At 36.8% G+C, this 13,757-nt stretch overlaps 2 protein-coding genes across 3 annotated transcripts in view; one reads left to right on the plus strand and one right to left on the minus strand.

Annotated features, from left to right (window-relative positions):
* Positions 1-5,772, minus strand: part of LOC135202916 (aminopeptidase N-like) — a 69,678-nt gene extending 63,906 nt beyond the window's left edge. The window contains exon 1 of one of the 2 annotated variants that reach the window (XM_064232373.1): positions 5,677-5,772. The gene's annotated coding sequence lies outside the window, so the exon portion shown is untranslated. Of the gene's footprint in view, positions 1-3,427; positions 3,562-5,676 lie in introns of those variants that run through there. The other variant, XM_064232372.1, reaches the window with a different exon arrangement.
* On the plus strand, positions 4,020-13,279 carry LOC135202918 (suppressor of lurcher protein 1-like). Its single transcript, XM_064232376.1, has 7 exons — positions 4,020-4,131; positions 8,684-8,794; positions 8,917-9,109; positions 10,483-10,598; positions 10,923-11,018; positions 11,733-11,940; positions 12,823-13,279. Exons 2-7 carry the CDS (start codon positions 8,686-8,688, stop codon positions 13,079-13,081), a joined length of 981 nt encoding a protein of 326 aa, XP_064088446.1. The 5' UTR covers positions 4,020-4,131; positions 8,684-8,685; the 3' UTR covers positions 13,082-13,279.
* The last annotated feature ends 478 nt before the right edge of the window (positions 13,280-13,757 follow it).

A 13,757-nucleotide genomic window follows, 5' to 3' on the forward strand; every position in this document is an offset into this window, starting at 1 on the left:
ATCGTCTACCAGATGAAAACACGGCTATGAGATCTTTTGTTCTCTGAAAACATTTAGGCCAAGCACTGGGACCTATGAGGTCATTCAACGCTGAAACGGAAATGACGGTAAAAAGGTTTTCTTTTCAAACAGGTTTGATCAGTTCACAATTAAAATGCAAATTGGGCATGGGAAACATAATGAGATCATTAACACCACCCGCAGCGGAAAAAAGGCATTTAAAAATATCAGCCTAATGAAGTAAATATTCAAGTTTAATGACATCTTGAACAGGGCCACCATCATGTTTTTGTTTACCCAATACACACATACACACCTGCCAGTCACTCTACGCGACCTTCATTCATCGCACACCTGCCAAATTCAGGATCAACAGGTGTTCCGTGAAATCCACTGACTCAGGAAGTGTACTCGTAGAAGATTATATGTTCCTGGGCGACTTTTAAATGCATGAGATACACATATGACTCCATATATATAATAATTTAGCCAAGGCCACATGGACAGTAAAAGAAGGTGCTCCTTCTTTTGTTTTTCCTGTGACCTTGGCTGAATATATTGTCACGTGGTATTTAGTGACATATAAGCATATATATATATATATATATATATATATATATATCTATATATATATATATATATATATATATATAACTTGATCACGAAGTATATGAAACGTGATGCTATGTATAAATAAAGGTTTTTGCCACGAAGGAAAAAATGAAAAAGCGAGATAGCCTAGTACTTTCGGTCTCTTAGGGTCGGAACAAGACCGAAAGTACTCGGCTATCTCGCCGCTTTTTCATTTTTTCCTTCGTGGCAAAAACCTTTATATATATATATATATATATATATAGATATATCTATATATATATATATATATATATATATTATATATATATATATATACTTGCAAAAGCTAGGTATCTATGTCGTACCTCTAAGTATAAATGGGGATACAATCCACAGTGATGTAAAATCCTTCTGTAGTTATCATAACATATTTAAGAAATATACATTTTATAAAACTACAGTAGGATTTTACATCATTGTGGATTGTATCCCCATTTATATATATATATATATATATATATATATATATATATATATATATATATATAGCAGCATATGAAAGTGGATGATCTTAAAGTCAATTCTTTCGATCTTATTGTAAAATATATATATATATATATATATATATATATATATCTATATATAGATATATATATATATATATATATATATTCCAGGAGACATTCAACGAACAGGCTGCCTTAAAAAAACAGAAGAACAAAAACTGTAACGCTACAGTTTAGTCATAGCATGGAATCAGGTTACAGCGATATCTGGATTGTGGTAGAGAGAGAGAGGAAAATTTGTCTTGGACGGTACTAACCAGCGGATGTGGAAATCCGACCCGCCCTGCCTTCTCTCTCTCTCTCTCTCTCTCTCTCTCTCTCTCTCTCTCTCTCTCTCTCTCTCTCTCCTTAGAAACCCTTGACGCGAGAGAAAATGAATAGTATCACCGCACGTCGCCATTGTTCTTATCGCTTTATCGCTTACTCAAAAGTATCCCTCAGGAGAGGTGGAACATACATCCCACCCATGTGAACTCTCGAGAGAGACTGAGAGTTTCCAGCTCTGTGATTGTCTTATCAACAGCCAATCCGGAGCGCCGTAAGGGACTGGCCTAGACATCAGATGCACGGGTGACGTGAATCTACTATAGCTTGTTTATTGCCTTTGTTTCAGAAAAAGGTATAAGTCATATTTATATATAAAAGAAGAAATAATTAAATTAAAAAAAAAAAGGTACGAACGGAAACAGTTAAAGAGTTCCATCATTCGGCAAACACGCACACATACACACACACAAACATGCATACAATTAACTTTAATACGTAAACACGCCTACCACTCTACCGACTCAGACAACACATAGGAGGCCGCAAAACTCTCTCTCTCTCTCTCTCTCTCTCTCTCTCTCTCTCTCTCTCTCTCTCTCTCTCTCTCTGTGTGTGTGTTTTGTATATATATATATATATATATATATATATATATATATATATATATATATATATATATATATATATATATATATATACATACATATATGAAAATGGTGTATATTATACAGGGCGTCCATAAAGTCCCAGTACCATTACCAGCTATAAAAATTAACTGGTAATGGTACTGAGACTTTTGGACACCTTGTATATATATATATATATATATATATACTATATATATATATATATATATATATATATATATTTATTCACGGCAACTTTCTGAGGATTTCAATATCCCACATAATAATAATAATAATAATAACTAATAATAATAATAAATAAAATAATAATAATAACAATAATAATAATGACGAGCGGTAATCTCCAATAAATAAACCATCAATAACAACTCGTGGAAATGAAAGACGAGAAACGAAGTAGTAGTAGGTTAGGCCTATATGTCTTCCACGGTCCAGTTCTATCCTCATAAGCTATAGATCACGTGGTATCTCGCACCAATATCCACAATTCGCTGGACAGAGGAAACACCAAATGTGCAGTAAATGCTTTCGTTGCCTCTGTCGTGGTTGGAATTTCAGAAGTTCAGGCCCAGATGCAATGCAATTACGACCCTAATACTATTTCTCCTTGTATTGTAATACATTTAAATATATTTTTTAAATCTATTTTTTCTTTATTTGCAGGTAGGATTCTCTGTGGTGGACTTGTTCCATATGAACAGGTTTCATCTACTACTAATAATAACTAATAATAATAATAATAATAATAATAATAATAATAATAATCTCTATATAATCTCCTCAATTCTTCTTATTATCCTTTCCTCATTCATAATAATAATATGCGAGCAAAACACGATCCCTGAAGTATGACAGTAGGTCAACACACAACGCATCTACGCAAAGCACACAATCACAAAATAGGAAAAAAATTAAACAATCAATTCAGTCGTGCCTTACTAAAAAAAAGAAAAAAAAAAAAAAAAAATAACTTAAAACCATCTTCAAGATATCGAATCTCTTTAAAATATTTGTCACTGGCGGCGTTAAAACGCTGTGAAACTAGACTACTATACTACTACTACTACTACAGTATTTCACAGAAATAATTCTGATCATGAAGACGTACCCACAGAAACTAAGAAACTATAGTTTCTGCTGGCGATATTAACTACGTGAAAACACAAAATCAGAACCTAATTCAAGTAAAATTAATTAATATCTCCCAGAACTGTTATAGGAGTTATATTATGAGATATAGAAAGAGAAAAAGGCTCCAAGATAACAGACCGATGTGCCAACAATCTCGCCACTTTGGTCTCGAAACCGTCCACCTGTATCTAAACTTGAAAACCTTCAAACGACGGTTCCCAAAGCCAATTCCTTTATACATACCTGACCAATAGTGACGATTAACCAGCACACGAGATCGCAGGCCTTATAGAACTCACAAAATTTTTAGTATACCACAAAACGCCAAGATCCTCGACCGTAGGCCCTCTGCAGTAGCTAGTACTATTACAACTGCCAAGCTCGAAGAATGGCAACAATGCCATGAGACGTAAGCAGCTTCACTTTTCCCGCCAACTTACCTTGCAGACACGAGTTTCTCTCTCTCTCTCTCTCTCTCTCTCTCTCTCTCTGAACACCCCACTGAACTTTGCAGAATATTAGTACTAAGTAATTAATCGAACCTAGTGACTCGCGGATGAGAGAGAGAGAGAGAGAGAATTTAAAAGACGCGGGTGCTCAAAGTGTCGTCGGAATAGAAAATACGAAAGAAAACATAAAAGGTCAGCCCCCAATAATTCCCATTCATTACGAGAGTCTTTCTCTGTCTCCTAAAAAAGTTACTCTCTCTGTCTCTCTCTCTCTCTCTCTCTCTCTCACACACACACACACACACACAGGCAGAACGCAATTAATTAATGAGGAATTGGAGCCGCCTTCCGCTTAAAAGTGACTGGCTGTCTGTGTGAATGTCTGTCTCTCCTTCGGTCTCCCGGGGGCGCCAAGCCAGCCAGATCTCTGCTGCCTCGCCTTGTTGAACAGTATAGCTTTAAGCTCGTGTGGGAGGAAGGCGTAATATCAATCCTACGGTACGTTTGTGATGATCTTGGGCGTTATAACGAGCTTCTTGGCTTCGTACCTGCGAAATTATCAAGGAGAAAATATTCTGTCGAGCTCCCAGGAACCTAATTTGCGCGTTGCGTTAGATATTACATCGGAATATTCTCCAGTGGAATGATTCGGCTCCCGCCTCGCTGTGACAGGTAGACGACGCGGGAAAAAAACGATCTGCTAATGGCTTGTTTTTTCCTTTTTGGAAATTGACCTGCTGATGGATTGCTTGGCGGAAAACACCAGCGAAAATGTTTTTTTTTTTTTTTTTTCAGAATCTCGGGGGTAATTAAGAAGTCGGTGTCTGATATCTGACACCAGCGATTAATGTTTTCCTCTCGTCGACGTCTGCTTTGAGGCGGCAGCTTTGACTCAAGTAACAATTGTTGTGGTCCCGTGATTAGAACAGGCAGGGTTCGAGGGGTTGAACAGCTATAGGTGAGAAGGGGCACGGTAGGATGTGATATTATCCCCTTTTAAGGATGACGAAGAAGCTGGTTCAACGATTTCAAGAAACACAGAGGAAGGATTAAGTTCCGCATTCGGTTGAACCTCTAACTACTTGAGCTTTTCCTGTTTAATTGCATTAACAAGCCATTCACGTACATTACAATGAGAGAGAGAGAGAGAGAGAGAGAGAGAATATAAGCAAGCAGAGGCATATTGGGATTAAACTCAGGTGCCTGACCGTACAACAACATGTGATCCGACTTCCAGCTTACTCAGGGCGTGTGCTAAAATCTGCGGTCAAATAGAGCGTTGTTTCACTAAAGAAAATCTAAATAAATACGCTATATTTTATTTTATTAGAAATAATTGTTCTGTACTATTTAACATCACAATATACATTTTTTATATTTTCATTCTAATAAATAAATCATAAATATCCCATCCTAAAAATCCGGTATCTTTAACCCAGACCTTTTTAGGCTCTTCTATAGACCTTTCCTACCCCCAAAAACAACAACTACAATGACAACAAAGTAGTTTGTAGGTTTACTCCCTGAGCAAGCAAAAATTTTGTCAGCATGACCAAAAACCGGTGCAGGCATTAAAAAAAATTATATGAGTCAGTAAGCACCTTTTTCTTGGCACTCATTAGCAACCGGGACATTTGTAGACCGGACAAGACATCTATTTTCCCCTTACGCGCAATTTGTAAACATTAAATTCCTAACTTTTAACATAAATTAAAATGTGCTAAAATCTATGGTCTAACAGAGACTTGTTTCACCCAGGAAAATTAAAATATATATGCTATATTTCAGTAGAAATAATTTATCTCTACTGTTTAGCAAGCAATTATTTATTTTTTACATTTTCATCCCAATAAATAAATCATAAATATCCTATCCTAAAATTCCTGTATCTTTCACTCAATACGAAACACCTTTCCTAGAACTTTATAGACCCATACACCTTTCCTAAACCTCCTCCCTTTCCCCCCCAACAACAAAGTAGTTTGTAGGCTTACTCCCCGTGTAAGCGAAATTACAAGTCTCAGTCAATGAAATCTAACTCACATGAGAACTCCATGTAGTATCTCGCCTCTCCAAAGGTGACGCTGCGAAGTACGATCGCCTTCTTTTTCTTCACTGTCTTTCGCATCACTTCAGGTGCTGGAAAAATGATTCAATTCAGTGCTATCTGTTACTATGCTGTCCTTCAGAGCATTCAAATCCGCAAAAAATATTGTAAGGAGACCATGAAAACGCCAAAATATAGAAAGTAAGTATTACTATATTTCAGAGACTGCTGTCTCTCTTCATTACCTACCTGAAGAGAGAGAGAGAGAGAGAGAGAGACAGCAGTCTCTGAAATATAGTTTAATTACTTTCTATATTTCGGCGCTTTCATGGGCTCCTTTTATTAGACAGAATTCTGTTGTAACAGAACATTTTAACCTGTCATATATATATATATTATATATTATATATATCTATATATATATATATATATATAGATATATTATTTATAATATAAGTTATACGTACTTCAATATCTACTTAAGTCATTTCAGCAATCTAGGGCAGAACTCTTCATTTTTTTAAATCTTAGAAACCACTGACAGACGCCAAAACAAAAGCCGAAATATATGGAAAATCTCTATAAAAGCTCTCACTCATACTAATCACTTTTGATCACGATACAAAAGATATTTTGACTGAACCACAAACACGAACAAAAACGACTTCGCGCTCTCACACCACAGCACCCGGCAGCCAGCTAAAAGGAATCAAAGAAGAAGAAGAATCCCCACTTCGAGGAGGAAAGAAGAAGAAGAAGAACTCCGAAACGAAAATAGAAGCCAGATCTCCTACTAAAATAAAGAAGAAGGAGAAGAAGAAGAAATAGATCTGCGTAGCATGTAAAAAAAAATCGTTCTGTCGATAAAACCACAGCGGAAGCGAATAAATGAATATTACGCTTTGTTGTTCCAAACAATAAGGTTACGAAGTTCAACCAGTAGTAGTATTTCAGACTCTTGTGGCTTTCCATTCAAAGAGGTTATTGACATTCAGTGGTGCAATCAACACTACGAATTATATATATATATATATATATATATGATATATATATATATATATATATATATCTATATATATATAGATATATATCATATATATATATAATTATATTATAATAATATATATATATATAATAATATATATATATATAAGCTTCTGCTGCTGATATCCAAGTATAAACTAATTTTTTTCTTACAGTTTTCCATCAATTTCATCTTTATAAGCATGTAGGTACAAAACACCACTTCTACGTCAACCCTTACCTTCTAGTTTAGGCTTTCTTCTCCATCCCTCCACCCCCATAACTGACATCCTTTTGCCTGGGCTGCTATCTTATAACAGCAACCATTGTCTAGAAAAAGTAATGAAAATAAGTAACAGGCAATTCCTTTGCAGCCAAACGATTACTAAAACCGTTTTACTCAAAAATAGGCCTAAACGTATTTTCTCCTTTCCTTTTTGTACTTTTATTTTTTTTATCTGTGTCAAGTCAAATGTCATTCATATCATTGGTGGAGCTTACCACATCATGGCGTTGTCAGTGTGAATTCCAAGTAATATCTATCACACTAATAAAAATTTATATAAGATTCTACAAAACCAATGGAAGGCACTGCTCCCATCACACACATTCTTATTCTAAAAAGGTAATTTTTATTTTGTAAGAATGTTAAAAACGAAATGTTTGCTAATATGACTTGAGAGGCTACAGTGCTCTGTTCCGTACGAATGTTGAAATCGCCATTTTTCTTCTCCTACCTACTAATTTCATTCATTTTCGAAATTTCGACAGAGATGAAGGCCCTTTCTACCATCAGTTAAATAAAAAAAAAATAACGACGGTGGTGGCCTGTGTTGTTAGCACTTATAGCGATGCCAGACGCATGATGACAGCTACCGTTAAACCTTCAAGAGATTTTTTAAAACATTACTGAGGCTGGAGCTCTGCAATTTGGCGCGTTTGATGAGTGGAGGTTGGATGATCAACATATCAATTCATAGACCTCTAGCCTCAGTAGTTTTTAAGATCTGAGGACGAACAGAAAAAGCGCGGACGGACATTCAAGAGTTCCTTGAATGTAGAGGAGTTCATGCGGATCAGTGTTTTTCATCTGGGCGTATGGACGAGTGTACGTTTTTGCGTCTGTTTTCTTAATAAAACTGTACATGTACTGCCCATATGTATAATTTTATGTATATAAACTTACATGAGTATAATGAATGCACGTATGTGCAAAATCTGTACGTTTTTATACTCCTTTATGTATGCAATTGCATGTACATTATGTTCATGTATAACCACATATGTATGTGTTTTTATTATTTATGAATTAATGTCAGCATAGACTAATAAATAAACACATAAAAACATGAGTGAATTCACGTGTGTAAATAAGTACATGTGTATGCAAGTACTATATGCAGATGCAATTACTTCAACTTGCGCATCTGAGCACAGTAAATCTGTGCTTGTATATGGGATGTGCATGAGTACGCATGTATGCTATCATAATATGTGCCTGTGATCAGCAACCTACCAATTTTTGAATCCTTCAATATCATAGTAACACGGTTATTCCGTGACCCCAAAAAATAAATACTCAAATCACTGAAGAGCTAGACATATGGTATTTCTAGTCCTCTGTAAAATAAAACTATCGAGATGGCTATTTGTCTGTCCGTCCGCACTTTTTCTGTCCGCCCTCAGGTCTTAAAAAATACCAAGGCTAGAGAGCTGCAAATGGGTATGCTGAAGAATCACCCTCCAATCATCAAACATACCAAATTGCAGCCTTCTAGTCCCAGTAGTTTTTATCTTATTTAAGGTTAAATTTAGCCATAATCGCACGTCTGGCAACGGTGTAGGACAGGCCATGGCTAAAAGCTTCATGGGCCACGGCTCATTCAACATTATACACTGTACAGATAATTCAATTTCTTCGACGCATTTCTTACTTGTTTTTATATTAATTTGACCAAAAGACCTCTCCTTCTTCTTCAGTGATGTCAACGTGCAGACTGGCCTTGCACGTGACGTCATGCATCATGGTCATCCTCTCGAGGGGGCAGGTCTGGTCTCTCACCTCCTCAGACATAAGTCATATGTCACCCCGTGAGTATCAGGACGAATATTGCCCTTCATTAGTTTAGTAAGTTTACTTAATTTAACTAGAAAGATTTGGACGTGCTACAAGGAAAATAGAAGAGTGAATATGATTGTTTTCATACCCACAGGAAAATGCAACACGACGATTTCGAGCCACTTCGAGAAAGAGGGCGAGATCACATCTCTGGGATACCCAAACTACTACGAGGAGGGCATCACGTGTGCCTACACCCTCACGGGGAAGCCTGGGGAAAGAGTCCAGCTCATATTCACACATTTCAATCTACCTGACCCGTCAAAGGACATTCCAGTGCACCAGAGGTATTTAAGTATTACTTCCTCTCTGACTTTGGAAATATGAGGGCTGAGGAATTAATCGTTCTCACGAGAATATCCATTTATTAAAAGTCTGCTTATCTTCGGGAACCTTCTGGTACCGCCTTCAGGCACAGAATTTTGAACATTTGCATAATTCAGCATGGCAACATATGACCACATCCTTGGCTTGGTTGAATGTTTTCTAAAGATCTGTGTTGTTGTGACAAACTTTCAAGTTATGCCATCACAGCTGCAAAAGCCAAGATTCAAGTTAACATTTTGAGAGACTTTATAACCTTGGATTGAGCAATCTTTCTTTTCTTTCCCTTTTAAGCTTTAGAAACTACTTTTGTATTTTCCTTAGTAACCTGAATAGTCATCTTTAGACATACATACAAATAATGCATTGTGATCAATCAAATCCTTTTTGCTTATTTATGTTCTAATAACCCATATTGCTAATTTCTTTCTGATTTAACAGTATAGAGTAGTGACCCACGGACTCAGCGATTCACGGATCTTTCTATGAAACATATATACACATTAATTACGGAAAATTTGCCTGTTCACAGTATTTTTCACTGAGAAATATTCACTTATTACTGTATTTTCATATCATTTTCGTGACTAAATGTGCTTATTGTGATAAAACTATCAAAATACTTAGGTATACGCATTTTTAGAGTTTTTTTGTGTTTGAACAATCAAAATAGGCAGTTCTGAGCGTTTCTAGAGGGGTTTTAAGTATTCACAGATTTTATGATTCGTGGGGGGTTGTGCATACAATGTATTAATTTTATTTTGTGAATTTTCTAAATCAAAAAGATACATTACCAGTCTCTTGATGTGCTGCAATATGAAACAAACAGCTACAACTGGGCAGCGCCCAGTTGCTCCCCAGACGAGGTCAAGTGAAAGGGCATCAACGACACCTCTCGAATTGGACTCTAGTGGTGCCAAACGTACAATCCATGGCTAACTTAACCTTATGTAAAATAAAAACCATTCAAACTAGAGGGCTGCAATTTGGTATCTTTGATGATTGGAGGGTGGATGATCAACATATCAACTTGCAGCCCTCTAGCCTCAGTGGTTTTGAAGATCTGAGGGAGGACAGAAAAAGTGCAGATGGACAGACAAAATGGACATTGGCATTCTTAGCTAAACCTCTAAAATGGGCAGCTTTCCAATTTACAGCAAAAATTGCAACTGTCACCCAGTATGATTTGTATGCCTATTGAGAGAGTCCATGAAGCTCTTGAACACAATGCCCAAAATATGTGTAACTCAAATAATCATGATGCAATGTAACAAGCTCATTTGCCAGAGCTAGTTATGTACCCTATATCTCATGACATTTCTTTGCATGACTGCAGGTGTTTGCACACTGACTTCGTTGCCGTTTACAATATGAACAACAACACAATCCGGAGAGAAATCGACCACTATTGTGGCTCATCGGTCCCACTCCCAGTGATGTCATCCAAGTCAGGTGAAGTGAAGGTTATTTATCATCATGACTGCTGTGAGGTTACATAAGCAGACCATTTGGTCTGGCTACGGCTGGTCAAAACATTCATTCTTTAGTGAGGCAAAAATTTCACCATCAAAAATTTATAGTATTATATATGTCACATCAAATCTGACAAGTTAAAAGATTTAAAAACTTTGATTCAGTGGTCAGGTTCAACTGAACTGATAAACTATGACAGTAAACATACAGTACTGCTGCTGCAGTGACATCACACCCACGATGAATGCCCAAGCAAAATATGAGTGTAAGCTTAAATAATTAGGTATTGCCTTCTATTTGCAGGTATGCAAGTGGTTTTCAAATCAGGGGCTAATCCTTCGACCAGGCTTCCCCACCCGTTTGTGTACGGATTCTCTGTGAGATTCAGATTCGTCAAAGGCAAGTATTTGCATACATCGCATAGGAATTGCTAGGCACTTGGAAGTCATGATTACAAGTTGCCCAACACACACACATTCTTTGCTGGACCTCTTCACACCCAGCAGCATTGCTTTCTTACATACCTCATTATTCATTCCCTGCAGTCTGTTCCCACGAAGTCCAATTTCTAACGTTTGACTCACCCAAACTGTTAATCCTACAAATCCTACATGATTTGAATGGACAATTATAGTTCAATATTGATCATTTCACGTTTACCTATATCATTTGGCCACCAACACCTGCTTTCATTATATGGCTCACAAAACATCACTTTACAATAAAAACCATGATTTCCACTTTGACATTCTGTTAAGTGGAACTGCTGTCACAATGTCCAGTAATAAGGATCTTCCATTACATCTACCATACTTTAAAACTGTGGAAGTTATCTATGCTGACGTTCTTAAATGGCTATAATGCCACTTGAAAATTTCTTGCTCCATTACCTTAATTTTTCAACAGCTGTCTATGCATTATATACAGTCTTTGTTTACTGACTGATCCTCCTTGTCAAGTTCATACTTACTATACTGCCACATCCTTTCTTGGTTTTTCTGCAGATTATCATTTAATTCTCTGTAAAATGAATCAGTTTACTGTTTGTCCCATAAAAATGAGGCCTCATTCTGAATAATACTACTGTCATACCAATTGTTATCTGTCAATCAGACTTTGGAATAACTTCTGGTCACCAACCAACTCCCGGAACCTGTGAATTCATCTACAACAGCACTGTAGTCACCAATGGCACCATAAACTCGCCAAACCCTGGAGGGTTCTACCCACAAGACACCACTTGCCATTACATCTTTCGGGCACGGTCCGGCGAAATCGTGAGGCTCATCTTTAAGTACTTTGATGTGGAAGGAATCTTGCCGTAAGCAAACACACTTTTGCAACAGGCTTTTCTATGCCCTAAGCTTTAATAAATTGGCTACAGTTCAAATAAATCAAATAGTATTTACTTCTTCTGTGGCCTTCATACATGATCTACAATTTATAAATTCTGAGAGTGGTAAGTGAGCCCTGTTTCCTGACTAGTTTAAACAACTTTGTGTAAAAAGACGGTTAGCAAATAGAAGTCTTGCGCTGTTTCAAGCTAGTGTTAAGAAACTGTAAGAAAGATGGCAATTATGACGTTCCCTTATGTTTGCAAGTATTTCTGCATGTCACCATCAGCAACACTTTGTCTTTCTTAGCAAACCAGACGAGACTGTTATAAAATGAACTAATCTCTAAAGAATGAGACTCACTGTATGAGTTAGAGCCCCTTCTCAAGGTTGTTCAAAGTCGAAAGCTCACTTACATACTATCCCATGTGCATGCTTCAATGTTAAACCTATACCACTTAATGGTATTCGCGTGACTTTTATAATGTCTATCTAATAAAAAGTTGAATCAATTTTCAACAACAAAAATTATAATCTTGTCTTCTAAAACTGTAGTACAAAGCCTCATTAAAAAAATACTAAGTAACAGGAAAGGATCCAAGGCAAAAATTAACATTCCTATGATTTTAAAATTACCTAACAAAGAGAGCTGAATGCTATTAATGTAATAACCATACAAGGTTCTACCAGCTATTTTTCTTCCTTGTCCAGCAATATTAGCTTAAATCATTCAAATTTGCCCAGCTGTTACGGTGTCTATTTACTGATCAACTATCTTTTCCTCATTTGTTTCCGATGTATGGTGCCAGGAATCGTTAACCTCAAGTGTCAGAAAGATTTCCCACAAAACCCTGTCCTCTTTCTTTCAGGTGTGACAGGACATCAGACAGTGATTACCTAGAGTTTTCAAACTTCCCTTCCGCTGACAGAAAGATACCACCGTACTGTGGATCTGTCGCACCAACAGTCATGCAAAGCGATGCTTCGTACTTCCGTGTCACCTTCAAAAGCAATGACAAGTTTGATGGGACAGGATTCACTGCAGATTTTCAGTTTATGGATATTTCAAGACAACCTTATGTTATCAGAAGAGTTGTTGCACCCATTGGCACAGGGTCTGCAGGCTGAGGGTAATTGCACGTGACTTTTTTTGCTCCATGAAATATATTTCTCAATTTTTAATTGAAGCCCACAGAATAAGATGCCAAATCCAGTCATTAGTATACACTGAATGAAGACATAACTGCATGATTACTACCATTAACAAATAGATTACCATAACCATATGTAAAAATCTTATAAATAAAAATGGTTGCTCAGATGCATAGCTATGCATTGTCTTTCCTTCCAGTGCCATCCTCAGGATGTCTAAATCCAAGAGAATATTTTTGCCTAGATGGCTGGCATGGCATCTACATCACTGACAGTAATAGCAACATCAATAACATCTGTTGTTCCTTTTATGCCAATAGCTGTGTCTAAGACCTGCCCCACCCCAACTGTCAGCATGCCACTGACCAACCTGAATTCTACTATTACTACCATTGAGGAGTTTCATGACTCTGCTACACTATCACTGCGTTTTAAGCTGCCATATGGGTTCTGAGATTTGCGACTCTAACTAGTACTCTGTGGATGAATGTGTATGAAGTTTCTCTGGCTTCCCAGCCTCTTCCAATTGTTGTAACTACTGCTGTTACTGCAATATCTCTTAATTAAGCAATATATACACAGCAGAAAAGCAAAACTAACTGAAATAAGGACTGCAAAAGGTGAACAAATCAGTATCAGTAACAATGGTAAA

The sequence above is a fragment of the Macrobrachium nipponense genome, chromosome 33 (assembly GCF_015104395.2).
Source record: "Macrobrachium nipponense isolate FS-2020 chromosome 33, ASM1510439v2, whole genome shotgun sequence".
In the NCBI taxonomy this organism is placed as follows: domain Eukaryota; kingdom Metazoa; phylum Arthropoda; class Malacostraca; order Decapoda; family Palaemonidae; genus Macrobrachium; species Macrobrachium nipponense.

Bases quoted from the DNA above. Each gene is read 5' to 3' on its own strand.
- LOC135202918 (XM_064232376.1), top strand. From the start codon at position 8,686: ATGTCAACGTGCAGACTGGCCTTGCACGTGACGTCATGCATCATGGTC. The intron at 10,599-10,922 runs GTGAAGTGAAGG...TTCTATTTGCAG, and splicing joins AGTGATGTCATCCAAGTCAG to GTATGCAAGTGGTTTTCAAA. The intron at 11,019-11,732 runs GCAAGTATTTGC...TCTGTCAATCAG, and splicing joins GAGATTCAGATTCGTCAAAG to ACTTTGGAATAACTTCTGGT.